The 24646-nt window shown below is 45.4% G+C and overlaps 1 protein-coding gene across 2 annotated transcripts in view; it reads right to left on the reverse strand.

Annotated features, from left to right (window-relative positions):
* Positions 1-24646, reverse strand: part of ZDHHC14 (zinc finger DHHC-type palmitoyltransferase 14) — a 258748-nt gene that overhangs the window by 25049 nt on the left and 209053 nt on the right. For both annotated transcript variants that reach the window (XM_036886708.2, XM_036886707.2), the window contains exons 4-7: positions 22485-22622; positions 19239-19287; positions 1272-1374; positions 66-175 (exon numbers count right to left, since the gene is read on the reverse strand). In XM_036886708.2, the coding sequence (XP_036742603.1) occupies positions 66-175; positions 1272-1374; positions 19239-19287; positions 22485-22622 (400 nt within the window). The remainder of the gene's footprint in view (positions 1-65; positions 176-1271; positions 1375-19238; positions 19288-22484; positions 22623-24646) is intronic.

Raw genomic sequence — 24646 nt, forward strand, 5'->3', positions numbered from 1 at the left:
TAACACAGCTAAGGTGTTTACTTTCCCAAGAGCTGTGAAAGAGCGTGACGCTTTCTGAATCTTACCTTGGAGAGATGGGCCCACACAGGGCAACACAGCAATTTGTAAAGATATTTCCGTAGCTGTAGGGATTGTAATTTTCTTTACCTCTTTTATTTGACCAAGATCCTTTAATCTGAAAGAAAAGAATACTCGCTTCACACAACATCCTTCAGGCCAACGCCACAGTGTAGGGGAACTGGGCCCCGAGAAGCCCATGAAGAATGTGAATCAGCTTTGCCCATTTCATCAGCAGGAGAAGCTGAGATACTTTCCTCAAAGAAAACTAGGATCTGCCCCAAACTTGGAAATATCCTCTAAACAGCAAGTCATGCATATTAGGGAGAAAGTCACACTCTCTGGGGATAATAATCTCATTTCTATTATATGGTACTAAAAGGCCAGCTCACACAGCCAGGGGAAATTATTTTCATACTCACATTTAGTGTGCTAAGTAGTAACTAAATGAATGGTTGCCAAAAGTTAATGTGGCTCCCCTCATTGCCAATTTTTAGCCTGCCTGAATTCAGCCTTATAATGTTGCCAAAATAATTTTGCAGATTCTAATATTCATATTACCAAATACAAATAACTGTATTAATATTCTCTTAACTCATGGATCTCACTGGCACCAATTTCATCAAGCCTTTAAAGCAATCTGATTCTGAGACACTTAATTCATGTACTGGGATAGTCTTCTGTCAGAAGCTAAATATTCAGAGCAAAAATGTTATGAAGTAACATTTTCTGACATTACATTTCCCCTTTTTCTACCTCCTGTCCACCTAGTATAATCCTGGACAAAAAGTTAAAGTGTGGGTCAGGGTGATCTCCAAAAATGAAATGAAGCCATTCACTATGAAAAGCAAACGCATGCACTCGCTCTGGGCTGTCTGCCTGCCAGGGTCTCTCTCTAGGGAGGTGGGACAAGTTGCTCACACAATTATCAAAAAGGAAGAGAACAGACTGTCCTCAGGGCTTGGACTTGGGTGTCACTTGGTGGATCTCAGTATCTAACTGACATGGGCAGAAAAAGAGGTAATTCCAAGAATCCCACGGGAGAAACATGGACCCTGATGGAGCAAAATCCTTCCGTAGCACATTCTTTGCTCCCAAGGGCCCACGTCTGGAGCAGGGTGTGAGGAAGAGCCTGGCCCCAAACCCTTCTCTCCTCTTCCCCTCCACTGCTGAACCCCCGGGCACACCCCTGGCCCCATCCACCAGGCACTTACGTCTTCATTTGTTGTCTGGTTGGAGCTGATCAGGTACGTGTGGAAACCTGAGAGCCCGACAATAGACCAGACGGAGAAGAAGCACACCACAGCCTCCAGCACGGTGACCTGGAGTCAAGGAGACCAACAGGGAGGGCAGGAAGCCGCTCGGTGTCCCCCAGGAGCTGGGAAGGAATGAGGTTTGGACAGGTGACACCCACAGGCTCTCCCTCCGGCCTCCGGCAGCTGTCCAGGCCTCTCCCTAGCCAGGGGGAGGCCTTCAAAGCAGGCGCTTCACCCCTTTCCCTGTGCCCTGCACCTACTCCTGCTCAGTCAACAGCCAGTGGGCTTCCTGAATGTTGCTTGTTTACCTTTCCGTGGGTCTGCCCTTGGGATGTAGTTCCTCTGACGCCCTGCCCACCAGCCATCACCTTTTCCCCGTGGCTCACTGTGCAGCGACATGGCGAAGCCAGGTAGCACGCGGGCCGGAGTTGGCAGCACCCAAGCCTTGGATGGAAGGACCTGGTACCATATATCACTTCAATCTCTGACTCTAGTTTTGGCTTCTGAATGCTGAGGACTGTGGCCCAACAGATTTATCTCCTGGATGGAAGTTAAGGCTGTGAGTAAATTGTCACATTAGCAACAGTTGTGTGTTAGGCTGACTGGGCACCTGTGGCTGCAGGTGTGGGATCTATTTCCATGGCTTTCTCTGTCCCTGGATGGCCCTTTCACCCACTGGTGGCTGCCCACCCTGACCTGTGGGGTGGGCTTCTGAGCCAGTGGGGACATTTTGTGGAGTGGCATTAGAGAGAGAGGTATTTTTACTTAGAGGACCTTTTCCCAGCTCCTCAGCCAACCCGACATATAAGGCTGTTCTCAGCTGTTTGTGAGCAACAGGGAAACCTGGAGGCTCACCAAACATTGAGTGACAGGAAGTCTAGGATTCTACAAGATGTGCTCTAACAAAAGGAGAACAGGCGTGGCATTATTCAACAGATGTGATAACTCAACCAAGAGCATGGCAATTTGAAAAGATTAGAGAATTTTTCTGTCCCACAAATGTTTATAAAATTCTATTTACAAGATACAGATGTTTCTCAGAAAAAAAGACATTCATCACAGGCCTGAAAGTTTAAATATACATCATGCAAACACCATCGATAAATTACAGGCCAGACAGAGTAAATACTCATACTTTCCTAAGGCTTCCAGGGGTGGAAGCCGTAGATCATACTGTAATACATCACCATTGATTTTTTTCAGATTGGATGTAATTCACCTTTAGACGAGAGAAGTGGATGCATTATTCAGTGCAGTGTAAGATCTGCCTCATCATTATTAACAAATGCCATTGTCTAAGCACCCGGGGCAGATTCCAAAACAGGGTGCTGTTTTGTTGTGTATGCCGCTGACTTTCAACATCAGGATAAAGCACTGAGTCTGCTCTTGGAGATGTAGAAAAATGCTTTACTTTTCTACCTCAAGCTTTTAGAAAAGCACCACTCTGAAATTAAAAGGACATCTGAAGAGAAGAGTGTTCCTCTGCCAGCCAGCTAATGAAAACAGCCAGAGGGGCCAGGGTCTGACAGATCACCCGCACAGGGTGCTGCGAGCTGGCCCTGCCCACTCCCCTGGGAGGATGGGGCTGAGCAAAGAGAGGAGCAGCTCAATCTTGAGAACAGGAAATCAGGATGGTGTTTGGGAGAAGTGGGTTCGTGTGGATGTGCAGGGAGGATCGGTGGGGGAAGAGATGCACAAAAGCTGCCTCTGGTGTGGACAGCCCCTTCATTTCTCCCACATTACCCCGGTGGGCCCGTGGCTATGAGGGGAGGCCTCAAGTGCACATGAGGACACACAGACGGTGGCCTCTGCAGCAAAGATGGTCCTCTCAATCCCCCTCCCACAGGTCAGGGCTCACAGATAGCCCTGGTCCTACCATACCCCGACCAAAGAGAGGACAGACTGGAGAGGCAACCCATGTGTGAGTGTGGAGAAAGTGAACGTTCCGGTGGCCAGGATTCTCACCTGGCCCTGGTCGGCTAGCTCACTACACACGTGTGGGCAATACGTTGTTATTGACTCTATATAAAGTGCTCTGGGTGACACGGGGGCAAGGCTGCAGGGCTGCAGGAGAGCAGAGACAAGACTGGAGGGGTGGCAGCACCGAGGACAGAGACTGACGGCTGTGTGGGCAGGGAGGCCCAGAGGCAGAGACCGGCCTGCTACGTGCAGACTCGCTCTGAGTGGATGGGATTCTAGTGATTGACCTGCCACTGTGGGAATGAAGTTGGGTATAAACCTTTCACCCCAAGAATGTCCCATGTCATTTCTTTGGTCTCATTGAATCCATAGTGAACTTGCCTGGGGCTGAAACCCACTGGCAAGACAGCGAGTCATGCCTACAGTGGTCTGAAAGCAGAGGTTAATGGAGACCAGGGAAAATAAGGAGGTAAGCAGTGGGAAGACTGAGTAGAGGAAAACTAGTTGTGGAGAGGGAGGTGACATTGGCAATGGATCTGCACAGGCGGGAAGGAAAAGACGAGATCAAAAGACCAAAGAGGAGATGACACGAGAAACAGAAACAGGAAATGGTCAAGGGTGGAACCAAGAATAAGGAAGAGACACAAAAGATTTATTTACTGAATAATACATGTGGGGTTGAGCTTCTATCTCAGAAATACATGTCACCAAAAGTTTACAATCCAGGTAGAACGATGGTGAGGTCAAAAGACACATACCATCCTATGTGTGAATGGTGTAAAACTAGCAGATGTAAAAGCAGAGGAAGATCACAGCACATTAAGGGGCTGCTGCCCATTTTCTGGCTGCTGTTCCATTTGCAATGCCACTTAACAACTATTACCCCCAAAAGAAAGCATTGTTACCAGAGGATGTGGAATTTTAAAGGTTTGTAACACCAAAAAAAGTTCATTTTTGTATATTAGTATTTCATATACTCCAGAAACAGGTTAAAAATAGCAGAACATGGTTTCACTGCGAGCTCACAGCTGTGTCAAAATAACATGAATTTAAGGTAGGATGCAAAATGCAGTCCACTTCCCTTTCTGCCCCTCACAGCGGCTGCTGCTCCCACAGTACATCTGAAGAAATCATCATTACCATTCGTAACAATGGCTGGCGCCTCTGGCTGTGTGCCAGGTACTGTTTCAAAGGCTTCATGTGGATTAACTCGATCCTCAGCCCAATCCCATGAGAAGTGCAATTCCCACTTAACCAGCAGGGAAACTACGGCAGAAAGCAGTTAGTAATTTGCTTAAGAAATAGCACAGCTAGGTTTGAATCCTGGAAGTGTGGCTCCACCAATACATCAGAAAAGCGTGAGTTGGTTCCTTCCTCAGTTCTTGCTGAGGGGCAGACAGGTAGCTCTAGGCAGCCTGCAACCTCTGCTGGGGCTGGAGGGGACCCTCCTTGTTTCAGGGATTTGGGAACTGATGGCAGTGGAAGTAGTCATTTTCCCTTCAAACTCATTCTCAGACTGAGGGACACATATCTGCACAACACATCCCCCTTACTGACTTGATAGCTAGATGTTGAGAATATCTATGCCATAATAAGATTAAGAAATATAAATTTCTCTGAAATGTATCAAAACCCATTTACTGATATTTTTAAGAAGAGAAATGAGAGGAAATATGCCAACTCCTCTAGGAGCCTATTTCAAAAGCAATTGGATGTTTACTGCATCTGAGATGGGTTCCAAATTATAGCAGTTTCCACTGACAGCCTCTGTCTGTCTCTCTCCACCCTCTGAAAAGGCAGGGAGCCCCCTGTGGCCAGGGTGTGGCTCTAAATCCCCCTGCAGCCCCTAGACCAAGATGCACATCAAGGTCCTCACTAGATGCTATGGAACTTCCCAGACGCTCTGGGGGCAGACATCCCTGCCCGGGGTTTCCTTGTGATCCCAGAGGGCTGCTCTGCGCTCCCAGCCCTGCACTTGGGACAGGAGAGGGTGGTGAAGGATGAGATCCCCGCCCAAAAGGAGTGGGCTTTGTTTGCCCAGGGGAAGGTAAGCAAGGAAAGCAGGCCTTGCAGGGACATGGAAAGAGTGTGGGCAGAATGCGGAGGGCACCTCACTATCTGGAGGATCACAAAAGGTGAGAGATCGTGGAACCAAAAGTTTTTAACCTTTTTGGGTTCCTACTCTCTTCTCAGAAAAAATGCACACAAATACATTTTTTCTTACACTTTCAGGTCTAAAAAATCCCTGATGCCTTTCCATGTACATGCGTGGATGCCAAGATGTCCTGATTTATTTTAATTCCTTAATTATACAGGTAGGAATTATACAGACCTAGGACTTGGTCTCCAGACATCTAGGAGAGAAAGAACCCTCCTCAAGTCCCCAAGGCATGGCAGTGTCACATGAGGGACATACGCTGGGACCTCAGAGCTCACAGCAGTAAGGCTGAGACTGACTGTGACATCCAACCTTGTTCATCAGTCCCATAGCCCTCCAGCCTCCCCTGGGTAAAGAGCTGTCTCTGTTAATATGTCATTGCCCATCTTTCCACATTCCAGACATTAGGCTGGCAACAGGATTTTTTGCCAAGTGCCAAATCCAGATAATAGTTTATTTTTAAAAATCTGTATTTCATGTGGGTTTCCTCTACCCAAATCCTCCAGATTCCAGAAGGCCAGGGAATGCAAAGTCCAGGCTCTGTCTCAGGCCCTTCCCTTTGTAAGCCCCAGGCTTAGGAGGCCCTGAGTGTTGCCTGGTGTTGAGGGACAGTTCTCTGCGGGCCCCCAGTTCTCCCACATATATTCTGCTTTAGGTCTCTGTCTTGGGTTCTGGTGTTTACAATAAAAGAAATAGATGTTGTTGGTAACCATTTCTTCTTTTTTTTGTAAAAATTACAGTATAATAGTCAATGCTCACTTACAGGATGAGCTTTGATAGCAGAGCAGATATCAGTGATATTTCCTTTTGTTCTCTCGATTGAGTGTCACATCAGCATTTCATGCCTTTAGATGTTTAGGCTCAGGAACTTGTCAGCGTATTTTCCTCATCAGTTAGATGACCCTACGGTCCCCAGATGCAGGTTGAGCCTCTGCCACCTGCGTGGCCATCCCTGCGTCGGGGGAGGGAACTGCTACATGACAGACATGGAAGATGAAGTCACTCAGACCCTTCCAACCGGATCATCTGACCATGATCTGCCAGCCTCTCAAACCCTTTTCCCTTACATTCCTTTATACCAGGTAATAAAGGTGTAAAGCTGTCCCAAATTAATCTATGAAGTCACTGCAGCTCCAATCAAAATTCCCACCGGAATTTTTAAAAAGGAATGAGACAAATGGACTCTAAAACTCATCAGGAAGAGAAGAGGTGCAGGAACAGGTAAGAATTTTGAAAAAGAACATCATGGGAGTGGGGCAGGAGAAGACTCCTCTAGTAAACAAAACAAGGTCACAAACATAAGAGCAGCATCTGAAACAGACCTGAGGCCTGATGGGATAAAGGCTCTGCCAACTAGTGGCGGGAGAACAGACTGGATGGTCTCAGAGTGTGGCCTGTGGACCCTTAGAGCCCCCAAGATCCTTTCAGGGAATCCTCCCGGTCAGAACTATCTTCCTATCAACACCAAAACATTGCTTCCCAGTTCTGCCCTTATTCTATTGTATGGTGGCCTCTTTGAGAGGCTGCAAGATGTGAGAGTGAGGTCCTCACTCTCAACACGAATCGGATGAGCACCTGCATTTCAAAACCTTCTCAATTTTAATTTCAAACACAATGCGTAGAAACAGATAGAGTCCACATAAACAGAAGCCCCCTGGGTTCTCAACAATTCTTCAGAGTATAAAGGAGTCCTGAGACCAAAAAGTTTGAGAATGGCTAGACTGCAATAGTTAAGTGCTACTGGGACACTTGACTAATCATTTGGAAAAAGTAAAGTTAGAACTGTAGCTCACACCACACACACAAAATTATACAGATAAACTGCTGTGCCAAACTTAAGAAATAAAATATAAAGGTATTAGAGGAAAGTAAAGGAAATATTCATACACTTTTGGGGTGACGATATAAGGCACAAAATCCAGGAACCAAGTAGTGTAAGATTTATAGATTGAGTTTGTTAGTAAGTTAAACATATTTGTATTAAAAAAAGTAAAGTTAAAAGGTAAGTGGCAAGTTGGAGAAAAATACTGGTGAAAGATAAAAGATTACTGAGAACTCAGAAAGACCATGTTAATAAACAAAGAACAAACAACCCAATTAAAAATAGACAAGGAGCATAAATGGGCACATTATGGCAAGGAAAATAAAAGGCCAACAAACATAGAAGTGTGTATTATTATAAAAGTCTGGTTATTATCCAGAAAATGGAAATTCACACAATGAATTTTTTCTCCCCATCACACTGGCAAAAATCACAGTATTGATAACACCGAGTGTGGGCAAAGGTGTGAGTAAACAGGAGGGTGGATTGCTGCCATCTCTTAGGGGACAATTTGGTCTGTCAGTCAACTTTAAATCATGCTTAACTTTCAACTCTGTGATTCCATATCTAGTTGTCAATCAATCCTACAGGAATACTAACACTTGTGCCCAAAGAGATACATACAAGAAAATTCACTCCCTCACTTTTTGAGCAGTAAAATATTAAGAAATCTAAATATTCATCAATAGAAGAACACACTATGGTTCATCTGTGCTCTGGAATTCTATAAAGCAGTTGAAGAAAAAGAATGAGGTAGATCTACATGTTGATGTGGAAACATCTCCAGAAAATATTTAAAAATCAAATTGTAGAACAATGCAAGGAACATGATCCTTTTTAGGCAGAAGAAGGCCCCCAACTGTACACTGGCAGGTGTATGCACACATATGCATTCAAACTCTCAGAAAATCACCAGGAAAGACCCACAAGAACAGACAAGGATTCCCACAGAACGATCATGTGCCAAGAGCAGCATTTCCTTTTCATTTACATTTCTGACTATGAACATTTTTACAATGAGAATAGGTTCTTGTATTCCTTGGGTGATTCTAAAAACCAGATAACCTCCTGCGATCTTATGAGACATCGTCTGATGCTTATTCTTCACCAAATTCCCTCATCAGACTGGCTAGGGGAAGCGGGGGAGAATCTCAGTTCCCTGGGTGGAAAGAGAGGCTGGTGGTTGGCCAGAGTGGGCTCTAGTTCTGGCTACACTGATGAGCATAAATCGAGACTGTTTAACCCCTTAATGCAGGGCCAGCCGAGAAGCCCTAAGGATGCTGGCCCCGACTCTATTCTGGGGTCCCTCTGAGGGTCAGCAGGTATCACGGTGGACGGGCCCTGGAAGCCGAGGACTGGCAAAGGCTTGTGCTGTCTTTGTGATTTCTCCCCCCAGTCATGTGGTGCTCCTTCTTTCTGAGGGCACAGGGCCAATGCCAAGACTTCCTCTAAATTCCATTAAAACCGAAAGATGCCCATGAGCCCATTGGTGCCTTTTAGACAGTTTGCCTCAAAATGAATGCAAATTGGATACACAAAGGCTTGTGGCAAAGGCCTCCACACAAGTATAATCATTTACCATTTGATTTACCAACCACTGGAAACTCTTCATTTTGGGAGTGCTGAACAATAAGTCTTGATTAAAAAGGACTATAATCCTTTTAATTGGCAGTTAATGCCATTACACTGAGATGACTGCTGATGGGCTGGACCTCCCCTCTCTGGGCTGTTTCTTCAGTTCCTTGTCCACAGCCTCCAAAGCTGCGAGGACAAGGCACAGCCACGTGGCTCCCGGACACTGTGTGACCCGTAACATTTCCCATGAGGCCGTGACACTATCTCTGTCAAGCTCACCATCCTTTTCCTCCTTCCTTATTTCACGCAAGGCGCCACACAGGATCCTCGGGGCTGCTGCGGAGCGCCTGGCTGTCATCTCTAGATTCTGTCCATCAGTGTATCTCAAGCAGAACTCATTTCCCCCAGACCAGCACCAGCTCCCCCCCTTTTCCACTGCACCTCTCCCCCAACCCCTCCCAGGGATGAGACCTCAGGGTCACCTCTGACCTCTCCATGCCCCTCCTCCACCCCAGGCCAAGTGGTATGACTGCCTAGCTACCAGGTGAACTGTCCCCTTGTCACTGATTTCAATTGTGGGGGCTTTACCTCTGCAAACATCTCACTACTTCACTCGATTGCATTCCCTGATATAAGATGAGTATTCTTAAAAACTGAACAACAAAAAACAGGTCTGATGAAGCCCTAAATCTCAGCTGGTTCCCAGTAGCCAGGGGAGGAAGGCGTCCACTCCTTCACCAGTATTCCTGCTGTCAGGAGCCCCTTCCTGGGAGCAACGGCTCCTGACCACCTGTCCCTACGCCTTTTAGGGCTTAGCTGTCACAGTGACCACCTTTTGCCCACGGTGTGTGTGAGCCTTTACGTGCATCTGTGTGCTCCCATGCACAATTAGGGCAGAGGCCTGATGAACAATAGCCTCCGGTGGCAGCTCCCTGTGAACCTGAGGGGATGAATGAATCCAAGCCTATCTCCGGCCCTGGAGGCAGCCTGCTCTCCCCCACACCCCTTGACCCCCACCAGGCCCGGCTCAGGTTGCCGGCCTTGCCTGGGGCCCTTCCACTCCAAGGCCCCTGCTAGCACTTCATCATCTTTCCAAGCCCCATGCTCAAGCACCTGCCACAGCCTTTCTAGAGTTCCCTGCCCCGTGTGCAGCTTCCTTCTGGAACTTCCGCCCCCACCCAAGTGTTCTCTGTGACATTTGATGGCATTTAAGACTTATGAGACCAGTCATAGCCCAGCTCTTGGCACCAACAGATGTTCATTCAGGAGAAGAATGGATCACTCTGCCCCTGGGCACTGGCCTTTGATCGAACGTGCTTCAAAAGTCTGAGCAGGCCAATCATTCCTGACTTTGTAACTACAGCAGGTTTTGCAAGTGGTGGGTGTTCAGTGAAATGGTTTCGAAAGAAGCAGATGCCGAGTGGACGTCCCTTGTGGAACTGCCTGGCTGTGTGGACTCAAGGCCCAGTGTCGTCATTTCTGAGACCCCCCTCTGGTCTCCCTCCCTAGGGAAGGCCAGGGGGGTTCCTACAAATCCAGGGCTCCAGGCGGCCACCCTGCTGCCCACTGGCCCCAGAGGCCCGCGCCCCACTGCTCCGCTCCTCTGATGTGTGGACATGAAGGGAGGAATGGCTTCTGGTCACAGGGGGTCAGGGGAAGGTAGTGGCAGGTGCACAGGGGACAGGAGGGGGCACAGGCCAGGGGCTCTGGGGCGGAAGTGCTCTTGCCAGGGAAGTGTCCTTCCTGCTCTTCACCACGGGAGGGCTGGGGTGAAGACTGGGAGGGTCTGGCTGAGTCCACCAAGCCCAGAAACCCCCCACCCCCCTCCACGCACAGCCATCAGTGGCACCCCACCTTCTCCACCCAGTCTGCTGTGCTCTGCACCCAGAAACCATCCCATCTTGGCTTACCTACTGAATGAGCTGGTTGACTCTTTTCTCCTAACGTCCTGCTGTTTCATGTGGGCCTGATGAGGAGCTCTTAGTTTGTCAACCTTCCCCTTACTTGTGTCCCCTTAAGGTGTCTGGGCCAGTTGTTAATTAGCCACTTTGTTTCTAATCTTTCTCTTCATCAAAGACAATGTTTTCAGTTGGATATTTTACTGAGTAAATCCCCTGTGAGAGCCTTTGCCTGTGCCTTTCTTTCTCATCAAAATACTTTCATTTCATGGTCAGGAGATTAGATTGGAGGCCATTGACAAATCTTAAATATAAGTTATTTTCTTGCCCAAGAACACTCTTCAGGGGCCACTTGCAGAGGATATACTGGACTCCAGTCCTGTGCTCAGGCAGTTCAGCTGGGAAACCTGCTTGTTTTAGGACCTTGGTGCTTTTCATATTCTTGCTCTGCACAGACTGAACGTCCAGAGAGGACAGCGGTGGACTGCACTGCCATCGATCAGAGAACAGCTTTATGAGTGTGAAAGGTCACCGATCAGTCTCATCTACTGTCGATTGACCGCCTCAGTGACTCCCAAACTCTCAGGGCCTCAGCCATGGAGGGGAGCTTAGGGGTATTGAGATTAACATGGATCTGATGCTAGAATCTCCCACCACACCCCCACGCAGGAGCCGTCCTCTTCCAACACCTCAGTCCCTGCCATCCTGCAGCTTCCGCAGGCCGTGCCATCCTTAGGTCGCCCCAGTGGTTAGCACGCCTTTCTCAGTGAGCTGAAGGCCACCCCTCAGAGGCTTCTGCCAGCCATCCCCAAGCCACCTCCAAAGCCACACAGGTGTCCAGAGGAAAGGCAGGAGCCAAAAATTCTGAACAGGTATCTTGATGGGACCCAGCCTTACTTATCATATGTATATTATCACTAATAACCAGAGCTTGATATTTTTTCAAAAATAAATCACAACACAGTAGAACCTAAAGCCTAGTTTTTCTTCTGGAATACAAATTTGTAACAAATCAGAACTCAACACTTCTTAATAGACTAATTGGAGGGATTCTTCCCCAAGGCATGTATTTCAAACAGAAGATACCCCATCAGATGACATTGTTTGGGGAGAAGCATTAGTGGCACACAGAAATTTATGTGCTTTGTGATTAAAAAGCCCCGCACCTCAGTTTTATGCATGGGTGTGCCTGATGTTCCTGAAATTCTCCACTACTCCCAAAAAGAATAAAGAAGATCCAGTTTGGGGACATTGTCCCAACTGCTCATCTCTTCGCTGCTGGACAGCTTTGCTCAGCTTCCTCCTGATTCTTGTTCTTTGTTCTCCATTTTCTCTGGGAGAGAAAGGGGTGGTTTTATCAGAGTCTTTATGTTGGTTGGGGCAGCTGCCCTGGGACACTGTGGCTTCGGTTTCAGGTCATCTTTTATCAGGCAGAAGCCCAGCATGACAGTGGATCAGGATGACATGATATTGTACATAAAAAAACCCTAAAGAATCCACTCCAAAACTACTAGATCTAATATCCAAATTCAGCGAAGTTGCAGGATACAAAATTAATACACAGAAATCTGTGGCTCTCCTATACACTAACAAAGAACTAGCAGAGAGAGAAATCAGGAAAAGAATTCCATTCACAATTGCATCAAAAAGAATAAAATACCTAGGAATAAACCTAACCAAGGAAGTGTAAGACCTATACTCTGAAAACTACAAGACACTCATGGAGAAATTAAAGAAGATACCAATAAATGGAAACACATCCCATGCTCATGGATAGGAAGAATTCATATTGTCAAAATGGCCATCCTGCCTAAAGCAATCTATAGATTCAATGTAATTCCTATCAAAATACCAACAGCAACAGTCGCAGGGGGGCCATCAGGAGAGAAATTGGGGACCAACAGAGGGGAGGCTTAGAACCTCACCCCCCCTGTTTTGAGAGAAATCTTCTGCATCTGTGGATGTTTTGTTGCCCTTGTCTAGCTTGGATTAATACTTAGTCTACAGGCACACACCTGATCATCTACATTTGCCCTCTTACAGCACTAAATTATGTTTTCTACCTTTATCTTGCATCTACCTACCACTTCAGCATTTTATTTAAAAAAATAATAATAATAATAATAAGGGAGAAATGTGGGATTCACATATAAATCAAGTATAAAAATCAAACGAATAATCATATCTGACTTGATTGTTTATAGTTCATGATGCGTGATCAAAACCGAAAGTTTCTGTGATATGACTGCCCTTGCACTGTTCACCATGTAAGAACTTGTTTGTTATGCTTCAGAAGATTGGAGACTGTTGAGACATAGGCTTGGGGTTGATTAATGACTGTGCATTGAGTCCCCTACACAGACACAGAATTTTATTGTTGTTAACAACCATTTGATCAATAAACATGAGAGACGCCCTCTCAAAAAAAAAAAAATACCAACAGCATTCTTCAACGAACTAGGGAAATCATCCTAAAATTCATATGGAACCACAAAAGACCTCGAATAGCCAAAGCAATCCTGAGAAGGAAGAATAAAGCAGGGGGAATTACACTGCCCAACTTCAAGTTCTACTACAAAGTCACAGTAATCAAGACAAGTTGGTACTGGCATAAGAACAGACCCATAGACCAATGGAACAGACTAGAGAGCCCAGATATAAACCCAACCATATATGGTCAATTAATATATAATAAAGGAGCCATGGACATACAGTGGGGAAACGACAGCCTCTTCAACAGCTGGTGTTGGCAAAACTGGACAGCTACATGCAAGAGAATGAAACTGGATTATTGTTTAACCCCATACACAAAAGTAAACCCGAAATGGATTAAAGACTTGAACGTAAGTCATGAAATCATAAAACTCTTAGAAGACAACATAGGCAAACATCTCTGAATATAAGCATGAGCAATTTCTTCCTGAACCCATCTCCTCGAGAAAGAAAAACAAAAGCAAAAATGAACTCATGGGACTACATCAAACTAAAAAGTTTTTGTACGGCAAAGGACATCATCAACAAAACAAAAAGGCATCCTACAGTATGGGAGAATATATTTGTAAATGACATATCTGACAAGGGGTTAACATCCAAAATATATAAAGAACTCACACACCTCAACACCCAAAAAGCAAATAACCCGATTAACAAATGGGCAGAGGATATGAAGAGATGGTTCTCCAAAGAAGAAATTCAGATGGCCAACAGATGCATGAAAAGATGCTCCACATCACTAATCATCAGGGAAATGCAAATTAAAACCACAATGAGATATCACCTCACACCAGTAAGGATGGCCAGCATAGAAAAGACTAAAAACAACAAATGTTGGTGAGGATGTGGAGAAAGGGGAACCCTCCTACACTGCTGGTGGGAATGTAAGCTAGTTCAACCATTGTGGAAAGCAATATGGAGGTTCCTCCAGAAACTAAAAATAGAAATACCATTTGACCCCAGAATTCCACTTCTTGGAATATACCCAAAGAATACAACTTCTCAGATTCAAAAAGACATATGCACCCCTATGTTCATAGCAGCACTTTTTACAATAGCTAAGATATGGAAGCGACAGTGGATCAGGATCACAAATCAGCAGCAACAGAGCTGTGATAATAACCAGCTCTGTAAACTGGGAAGGGGCAGCTAGCTTAACAGGGGCCTCCTGGGGCATTCAATGACCACTTTCAACCTGAACTCAAGGGAGGAGATACATGCACATGTGTGTGTATCCATACATATGTGTGTGTGTGTGTGTACATCTGCAAACCCATCAGTTCTTGCCTCTTGTCCACTCTATCCTAGATTAACAGAAAGGGCAGAAAGGGCGAGGGAGGGTGGGTATAATATACTTAGAAGTAGTTGGGACTGCTAGCAAGCTTCATGGATGGGTTTGGAGAAAATCTCCTCAAATCCACTTGAATGGCTCCTCCCTGAAGTCCTGTGGGGTCCACAGGACAATGGCCTCCCCAAAGATGTCCACATCCCTGGCAGCTGTGAATTCATAACCTATATGGCAAAAGGGAGTTTGTAGATCGAAGGTCACGGATCTTGAGATGGGAAGATTATCCTGAATTCTTGGGGTCTGGCTACTCCTTAAGCAGAGCCTTTCTAACCAAAGCGATGCTGAGAAAGAAGAACAAAGCTGATATTACCACACACCTAGTTTCAAACTATACTACAAAGCTACTGTAATCAAAGCAGTATGGTACCTGCACAAAAACAGATACTTAAACCAATGGACCAGAATAGAGAGCCCAGGCCTATATGGTCAATTAAGATAAGACAAAGGAGGCAAGAATATACAATAGGAAAAGACAGTCTCTTCAATAAGTGGTGCTGAGAAAACTGGACAGCTATTTTCAAAAGAATAAATCTGGATCATGTCTTATACCACATACAAAAATATTAAAAATGGATTAAAGACCTAAATATAAGACCTAAAGCCATAAAACTCCTAGAAGAAAACATAGACAGTACACTCTTAAACATCAGCATTCATAATTTTTTTGGGATCTGTCTTCCTAGGTAAGGAAAAAAAAAAAATCTCCCATACAGCAAAGGAAACCATCAATAAAGTGAAAAAGCAACCTACTGTATGGGAGAAGATATCTGCAAGTGGTATGTCTGATAAGGGGCTAATATCCAAAATATATAAAGAACTCATACAACTCAACATCAAAAAACTGAGTAGTCCAATTAAAATATGGGCAAAGGATATGAATAGGCATTTTTCCAAAGAAGACATGGAGATGGTCATCAGCACATGAAGAGATGCTCAACATCACTAATCATCAGGGAAATGTAAATTAAAACCTCAATGAGATATCACTTCACACCAGTCAGAATGGCGACTATCAACAAGACAAGACATAACAAGTGTTGGCGAGGATGTGGAGAAAAGGGAATCCTTGTACACTGCTGATGGGATTGCAAACTGAGGTGGCCACTATGGAAAGCAGTATGGAGGTCTCTAAAAAAACTGAACTAGAAATACCATATGATCCAATTCCACTTCTGGGAATTTACATGAAGAAAACAAAATCACTAATTGGAAAAGATATATATGCTCCCCTAAGTTTATCACAGCATTATTTACAACAGCCAAAATACAGAAGCAACCAAACTGTCCATCAATGAATGGATAAAAAAATATGGCACAATATATATATGCAATGTACTACTCAGCCATGGAAAAGGAAACCATTTGAGACAACATGGATAGACCCAGAGGATATTTTGCTAAGTGAAGTAAGTCAGAGAAAGACAAATCCCATATGATTTCATTTATATGTGGAATCTTAAAAACAAAACAAATGAACAAACAAACTGAAATGGACTCACAGACACAGAACATAGCAGTGGTTGACATGGGGAAGGTGGGTGGGGAGACGGGTGACATAGATGAAGCAGAAAAATTAGTGAGAATGTTTGATATAGTGATCTGGGCAATGGTTACATGAGAGTAAACACATGTCAAAATGCATCAAGATGTACATTAAAAAAATAAAAACAAAAATTTAAAAGCAGAGCCTTCTGGCTGAGGTTAGAGAGACAGAGGAGATTCAAAGTGTGAAGGGGACTAGACTCACTACTGATGGCTTTGAAGAGGAAGGGAGTCATGAGTCAGGGAACTGAGCAATGAAAAGGGGACCTCGGTCCTATACCCGTGAACCTGGACAACCACCTGCACGAGCCAGGGACACGATTCTCTCTGGAGCCTTCCGGTAAGACCTTGATTTCAGCACTGTGGGCCCTGCAGCAGAAACCAGCGGAGCCTCCTGGATTTCCAACCCACAGAACCATGTGATTATACATTTATGTTGCTCTAAGTCTCCAAAAGGCACCCGGCACGGGCTGGAGCAGGGCTGCAAAGGGCCCTGGGCTGGAGGGGCCAGCACGTCCTGCCACCACGTCTGGATGCTCTTAGGGGCTTGCCTAGCGGTCAGAGCAGGCTGTGCCCACCACCTCATCCAACTGGGCCAAGTGGCTGTCAAGCTCCTGAAGGTGGAAGACAGGCCTGGGTAACACCAGCCAAGGGGGACATGTCAGCACCTCGGTATGGCATGCTGTTTGCAAAGGCAGAGGCTGACACTTCCATGAGTTTTCAAAAACCTGGCCATGGGGAGACCCTGAGAATGATATTTTAAGGGAAAATAAGCTAATATTTATTCTGAACCAAATAAGAACCTTTCTGTGTTTCCTCCCCTAGTTTCTCTAGCACAGTCAGCATGCCACTTCAGATACACTGTCACTCTCTCCATGAGCAGCTTTGTCTGTTGCCCTTACTGGAGAACACAATGCTCTTGATTATACAGGCTGTGAGCACAGCCAAACATGAGAATGAGCAGACACGTGTGCTCTAAAAGAAGGTTCTGGCAGAGCCTGCCCACTGCATACACTGTCACAAAAAGAGGCCTCTGAAGTCACTCCCGCCAGGCACGGAAGCAGTATTTGGCACTGAGGGTTCTCACTTACATGCCATATGATTGATTTTGTCAGTAGACCATTGTCAAGTACAGAATGGTAGACTGTTGCAGGGCAAAAAACTGAGATGCAGAAGGATTAAAAGAAATGAACCCCGACCTCATACTCAACCGTGGTGGAGCAGGAAAGAAAACACTTTTGTCCCAGTCCAGGACTTGCAAGCTGGACTCCTGGGATTATGATATGATCAGACCCACAGAGCGGGCTGTCTGTAGCGGAAATCATGAGCAGCCTCTAGGTAGTGGCAGCAAAAAAACTCTCATGAAGACGAGGCGTGACAAACCCCGCCACACACAGCTCCTCTCTGCACTGGGGGGAGTCTTGCCCACGGAGAGCCCCGGAGAGCCACACGGAGCAGCAGTAGCTGAGGTAGCCTGCAGCCACTGGGACAGAGCAGCTGAAACCCCCTGCCTCAGGCCAGCCTTTCGCCTCCCGTCCCCGCTGAGAGGCGCCCCTGCTCGGGCATCCTGTGCAGGCACACAGTCTCAGGAAAGGCACAGGTGCCAGGAACAGAGGTGGGGCACTGGCTGAGGCTGCCGCACTCCTGAGGCTTCAGAGAGCATTCCAGCTGGCAGCCCAGACCTCAGTTCTGGTTCTGAGGGGCATTTATAAAACTTACCACCACCAGTATGTTTTTGTGATGTAATTGATTTCCTGAAAGACTTAGACAAGCCTCTACTTCAGAGAAGAAAAGGCAAGGTTCGGCTGAAAGGTATGCTGAAGCAACGTGCCATGAAAATAGGAGGGCGCAGACAGTGACGGTGGTGATGGCCACCCTGGCAGGGTTGGGGGCAGAGGCAAAGGCTGACATTGCCTGCGGGACCTGTTCTTAGCCGCCACAGAGACTGAGGCTTCCATTGCCAGGCCCACCTTCCCTTCTGGCACCTTCTGGCTAACTCTAGCTTTCCAGATCACTCACAGAAGACAGGATGTACCTGCGAAATGTATTCGCCAAGTCTGGGTATGTCTTCCATGTGTCTCTGTCCCCTTCTTGGCTGACTATAAAATCTGTACTGGCAACCAGCATTCTGAGCTTCCCAGAAACACAGAGGCACCAAAAAGGAGACACTTTCATGTTATGTAATATATAGATGTATGTAATATATATGACCACATCACACACACACACACACACACACATGCATGCATGCATGCATACATACACACCAGTTCCCAGGGACATGGGCCAGTTAAATAACTAACTGATGTGCCTGATATGTACAGCTTAGTAAAGTTCTTCATTATTTAAGAATTCTCTGTGAGAAACAGATTACTCCTAGGAGTGATGGAAGTTCAAGCTCGGTCTATCTGGTTATTTGAAGAAAAGGAGAGCAAGGTCCCAAATGGACCAGGTCAGAGGGGCCAGCTGGCTGACTGCACCAATTAGAGGGAAACCTAGGGGAGGGCATGGGAGCCCATTCAAGCACTTAACAGGTGAACATTTTTCTTTCAAGAAGTTCAGAATACATGGTACAAGTAGTCTATGTATACTGATTGACAAGATGGGATTAATCCAGTATTTGAGATTGACCATTTTTAGTCTACTCAGGGCTGTGAAAAGGTGTTCTGTCCTGGCAATAATACAGTTACCTGTTCTGAAGGCATGCCAACTGTACCCCCAAACAGAACCCATAGAGGGCCAGAGGATTCTGGTGTGCTGACTGCACCAAGGAGGGGGCCCCACCGGGGCATCCGTAAACACTCCCTTAGGACCACCTGCTGATCAAAATGAAGTCAGTTGGTGCTCGAAGCCCTACTTCTTCCCAAGTGAACCAGATTTAACATAAATCAATTTGGGTTTCTGGGGCTGGGCAAGAATTCACACTTGGTTTTCTAAAGAGCACTTCAATTTAAATAAGGATAAAGGAGTCACTTTAAGGTTCAAGTTTTCAGATGCTATTACTCAGGCAAGTGAACACTAGGATGCTCTTTGGATGCCTTACAGAACAAAACAGAATACGATTTCTGGGAAGAAAAGCCAAGGTAAGAGAACAGGTAACTGAGCAGAAGGTCTGTCCAATACTTAACACGTTAGTGCTGTACAGAGGCAGGGCCACCAGAAAGGATATCTTGCAGGACTGTCCTTCAGGGCATTTAGGAATCCTGTTTGCTGTGAACCTGTGGGAATAAAAGACAAAGTTTAGCACCAAACATTTACCTCTAGAAAAACATTCTTCATGCTGGAAGCTCTGACATCTACATAAAAATAACAGGTGTCTAAAGATCAATTTAATAATTAGATTTTGTATGTGTTACAGCACCCACTGTCATGACCAGAGATAGAGATTCCACTAAAGTTGTTAAACAAGAAAATAGCACATTCATAGTAACACCCGACATCTGCAGGATTTTTCCATAAAAGCAGATGGATCTGCAAACTTTCCCATAAATTATAGTTCTGATTACTTCTTTGTTTTCCCCATTTTAATAAGAAAACAGAATACTGTATGTTATTTTTTTCTCTTCTTTATGATAGACTGTTTCCTAAAGTTTGTTAACTTTTGACCCTGGACGTCCTATAAACTATGCTACGTATAAAAGACATCTTTCTCTGGACCCAGAGTAAACAAACTCAGAAAGCTGAAGTTTATTACTGACTCCTTTTGGGTTTAAGCCATTTTAATACAAACAGTCTGTGCAAGAAAACAATTCTTTAGGGGCTTAAGTAAAGATGCATCTGATAAGCAATTTTTATTTCATGTATTGACATTATGGTTTCTGAAAACAAATGCCCACAGTGAGAAGCTCTTGGTGCCCCCATCTTGAGGTGGTCATGTCCGTTCCCCATGTGCTGCACAAAGCCATGTGTTCTGGGGACATAATTTGGCCCTGGGGTAGCGATGAGATGAACAGGGAGAGCTGAGAGGCCAGGCCGGGTGCTGGTGCACCTCTGCTGTGTGTGATGCTGGTGTGGATGCAATGTGGGAGCTCGAGGCAGGGCCCCAGGCCCCTTTGTGTAGTAGGAAACTGTGCCCGGCTACGGAAAGGCTGAGAGTGGGTTGGTGCCACATTTGTCCTTGAGTTTCCATTCCCTCTGTGCCCCCCGGCCACCACTGAGGTGCCAGGATGCCAACTGGTGGAGAACTAATAAGGAAAGCTTGAGGCTTTCTTCACGAGGCCAGTAGGTCTAAACCAGCAAGTGGACCACAGCAGACCTCAGCAAACACCACCCCGTGGCAGGATGAGGACCCTGAAAGAATGGTCTGCTTCCCTGCTGCACCCAGATCGATGGGCTTTTCCAAACTGTCCTTCTAGAAGGAATTCCAGATGTCATCTTCCCAGGGATCTTTGCAGTAACAGGCTTCTCTTCCATGCTGTCCCCTCAGAGCCCACTTTCTCCCAGGGAGAACTCAGGTGGCCGTTCCCCAGCGGCCCTCAGACAGCCATTTGTCTGCCTTTGCTAACACTTTCAGAATCTCAAGGATTCATGGGGACTGCGGAAAAGCCTCTGCCCTACCCCAAAGCATCAAGGGCCATACCAAGTGGGGTGGGGTGTTTCAGGCAGCTCTCAGGGGGTTCAGAGCCGGGGGAGAAAGACCTTGATTTGCTTTTGTCTAAAATATTTGGATAACTTGCAAGGCTGATAAACTCCAGACTTCTTTGGTAGAAGACTGGATTAACAAAACAAAAGTTTAACTATAGCAAACTCCATTTTGCTGATGCCAGGATGAGAAAGACTTTAGAGGAGGTGAAAATGAAATGTACATCACAGCTCAACCATTTTGGTGGTAGGCAGCCAGCTTCACGGTGTGTGTGTGTGTGTCGTATGTGAGTGTGTGTGTGTGTTCCCAGCGTTTATGTGCGTAGTTCAGCAAATGAAAACTGGCCCTTGATATCCAGAATGCAGGGGCAATGTCATATATGCAACTTGATAATATATAAATTAAATGTTAACTCAACATTTAAATACTATTTTTGGTGTCACAGGTATGCCAGAATATCTGTACTTATTTCTTCTTGGATTGTGTAAAAGAATTGCTTCTTCTCTCTACGTCTTTGTGTATTAAGACACAGATAGGACCTTGGCTACATTTTTGCCTTTTTTTGACTCTGAAAATAGAGAGAAAAGGTGCTTCATCAGTGCCACCATTGGCCTCTCCCCCGGGCAGCGTGGCAAGGTCTCCAACCTCTTCTTGCTGTCACTCCAAGTCATGGCTCTCAAACACATTACAAATGTGTGTCACATTCAGATGAAAGGATTTCAGCCAGAAAGAATGGGAACTAGGATTTAAAATGCCTATGAAAATAGGATAGCCCATTTAATGTCTCAATTTGACCAATATTTAAAAGGAACTAATGTGAGACTATCCATACTACCCACTTGCCTGGCCGGGTGCAAACCTCACCAAAAGAGAGGGGAGGAGAATGTGCGTTTCTAAAGGAGCTTCAGCACTCCATTTGTGGTATTAGCACTGCTTCCTGGGGAGAAAGTGAGGCATGTATTCAGATATTTCCAGAAACATTCCAGAATGAGGCTCTGTACTTGCTAATGGGTTGCTGTACTTCAGGAATGTGGACAAGAGGCACTGCTGGTCTTTAAATCTGCTAATGGCCCTATAATGGAAGTTTAGAGGCTTAAATTTATAGTTCAAAGCCAATTAACTTCCTTCTCATCACTGCCTATTGTGGGTAAGTGAGTGACCAAGAGATGAAAGGAATTCAAAGTTACGACCTTCAGAATTGGGAATGAAAAATGCCAGTTGCTTAGGCAAATATATATTAAAATCATTTATATCTGAATCTCATTTTTAATAAAGTGGCTTCCTTCATAAGCCAGGGATTTACTAATATTCTAGCGGATAATTGCACATCTTATTGAACGTATGTCTCTAACATATACAGATTTGTGTGTAAGAAAACCCTATCTTTATTCCCAGACATTTTCTTCTAGGACAGGTGACCATTCCTGCTTAAGTGAAAAGTTCTGCCATTGGATGGTTATCACTGTAGCACATTATCCTTTGTGCACAATGTAGGGATGGTTCTTCCAGGAGATCCCTTGACAAAAGATAAAAGGCAAACCACCGAGGCTGGAATAGGGTCCAGTGTATCAAGTGTTGTAAGAGAGCCTTGTCTGGGGTGGTCCTGGCAGCTGTTGTGGATGGGTGGGGAGTGGGGAAAGAAGGTGGGGGTGGGGGGTGGGGGGGTTGGAAGCATGGCAGGAAAGGAAAGGGGCAGGCTGGAGGGAGGGAGGGGGGAGAGGGGAAAGAGAAGAAAGAGCCAGGAATGATCAAAATATTAAATCAAAATTAAATCAGAAAACCAAAGTCAGGCAAATGGTTACATACGAAATCTGATTTCGCCAGCATACTTACGAAGAATGACGTGGGTGATAACGAATGCAAATATAAAGACTGTCAGAAAAGACAGAGATAAAATAAACATATAAAAAAATCTGTAGTTTCTTTTCCCCACACAGTTGCCTACCCAGGGACAGTGGTGATCAAACCGTTCTGAAATGAGAGGCAGAAAAAAAATAGGGAAATCAATTAATAAGATGTTTTTTTACTCTAGGGAGCCCATCACCCCCCACCCCAACACTCCAATAATATAACAAAATGATATTAGACTACACATTTCCAAATTCAACACTCACAGAAAGGAAAGGCTTAACATGAAGACATTTCAAGAATATAATTATTCTTTAAACTGAATTTTTAAAATTGTTTTGAAAAAATAAAGCATCTGTGTTCTTCTCAAATGGCAAAAGGGAATATAAATTCTCATTACAATTAGACCAGCAAAGATTTCCCTTTTTTGAAAAGGTGATTTCTTTGGTTGACAGACATTCTTCCCTTAAGGTGGTAGCTGCACTTTCTGATGTGGGGTGCTGGGCGGGCCTGTGGGGGGCTCTGCCTCTCACAGGCTTGTGGAATTGAGTGATGACCTCACGGTAAGTGGTCAAGTCACAAAGGGCCTGGGACAGGACAGAGGGATAATCCCTTGTTCTCCCTTCCTAGTTTCAACTGTGTTCCTAAGAAATACATCTGCTATTTCAATAGTTGTAGGAGAGTTGTCATTTTTTAAAGTGAACCATGATCTTCAAGTTCAATGTAATACGCCAGGTCTTTCAGTCCACAGTTCTCAGCTTCCTTACCTGCAACACAAGGATATTTTATAGAGTTCTTGTGGTGCTAAATAATGTCTGAGAAAGTATTTTTTTACAAGTACATGATGTTTTTATAGTTTGTCAACACAGGTCATATTAGTACATTTGGCCTTGAAATTTTCCTATGAGAAAAATGATGATGTTGCCCTATTTTACAGATGAGCAAACTGAGGCTCAGGGAGAAAGGAGACCGCTTGCATGGGGCCATTCAGCTCAAAAGCAGTGGAACTAGAACTTGAGGTCCATCTTCCTCAATGCCCCTGCCACCTCTAGCACCTTGTGAATGACAGCACACCGGGATCAGGCGTTCTCCTATCCCCTGTGGTGCCCTGAGCACAAATCCTCATCTTCTTATCTTGGGGATCTGTTTATGGTTTGATCTTGCCCCTGCAAGTAATGGCAAAGGGCTTCTCTTCTTGCACTATTCACCTGCTCTTCGATTCAGAGTGCCCAACTAACACACCCACTCCCATCAGAGGCTTAGTTTTTTGCCTGGGGCCTTTTCTCAGCTTAGCCTCTACCGAATTTGAAATACCTATGTGTGCTTTGCAGACCTTCAGAGAAGGCTGTATGAGGCGTGACTGTGTTAACACAGCACTGTAAAGTTATGCAAGGCAGTGTGTCATTTCTTTCTGGCCACCTATCCTAAAGCACTCATCTCATATTTATGTCTAGTGCAAGCTTGCTTCTTGGAAAGGGCATGAGGACACCTGGAGATGGTAAAGTCCATCTTTGTCTGCAAGTTAAATGAACAGGAAACAGCCAGTCTGAGCTGAGGACCCAAAGAGAAGTTTTGGAGCAGGTGACAACCTGATGGCCTATAAGATGACACTGAAAGGAAGGTAACTGCTATCAGTGCTCCACATTATGTCCTAATGCGTGCTGACAACCCTGCACAGCTGGACCAGTTCACTCCTGTGGAAAAACAACTTCACTTCCCCCAGACACCAGTGTACATGGGCTGTCCAGTGAGAGGTCTACGCAGACATGCACAAAGACAGAGATCCGAGTCGGCCAGATTTTCCTGACTTTGAGACTGTCATTCTGAGAAGACTTTTCTTCTATGTAAGCATAGAAAATGGGAATCAGCAGTGGGGACACAGAAGCACGTTAGGCTGGAGCCTCTGATTCCAGCTGTGAAAGCTGATGGTCAAACCCCAGCTATGTGATGGATGGAGTCCCTTCACTGAAGTGAGTTGCCAACCAGCAAAGAAGGCTTGGGACGCCGAGTTAGCCTAGTGAAGAGCCCATGCAAGGTGTAAGGTCTCTGTAGTCCACCACAGGGCATTCCTATGGGGCAAGCGGCAGTTGTATTTTTAACCTAGAAAGTATAATACTGGCTACACTGTGAGACTGCTTTCCTGTGGG

The sequence above is a fragment of the Manis pentadactyla genome, chromosome 12 (genome assembly GCF_030020395.1).
Source record: "Manis pentadactyla isolate mManPen7 chromosome 12, mManPen7.hap1, whole genome shotgun sequence".
NCBI lineage: Eukaryota > Metazoa > Chordata > Mammalia > Pholidota > Manidae > Manis > Manis pentadactyla.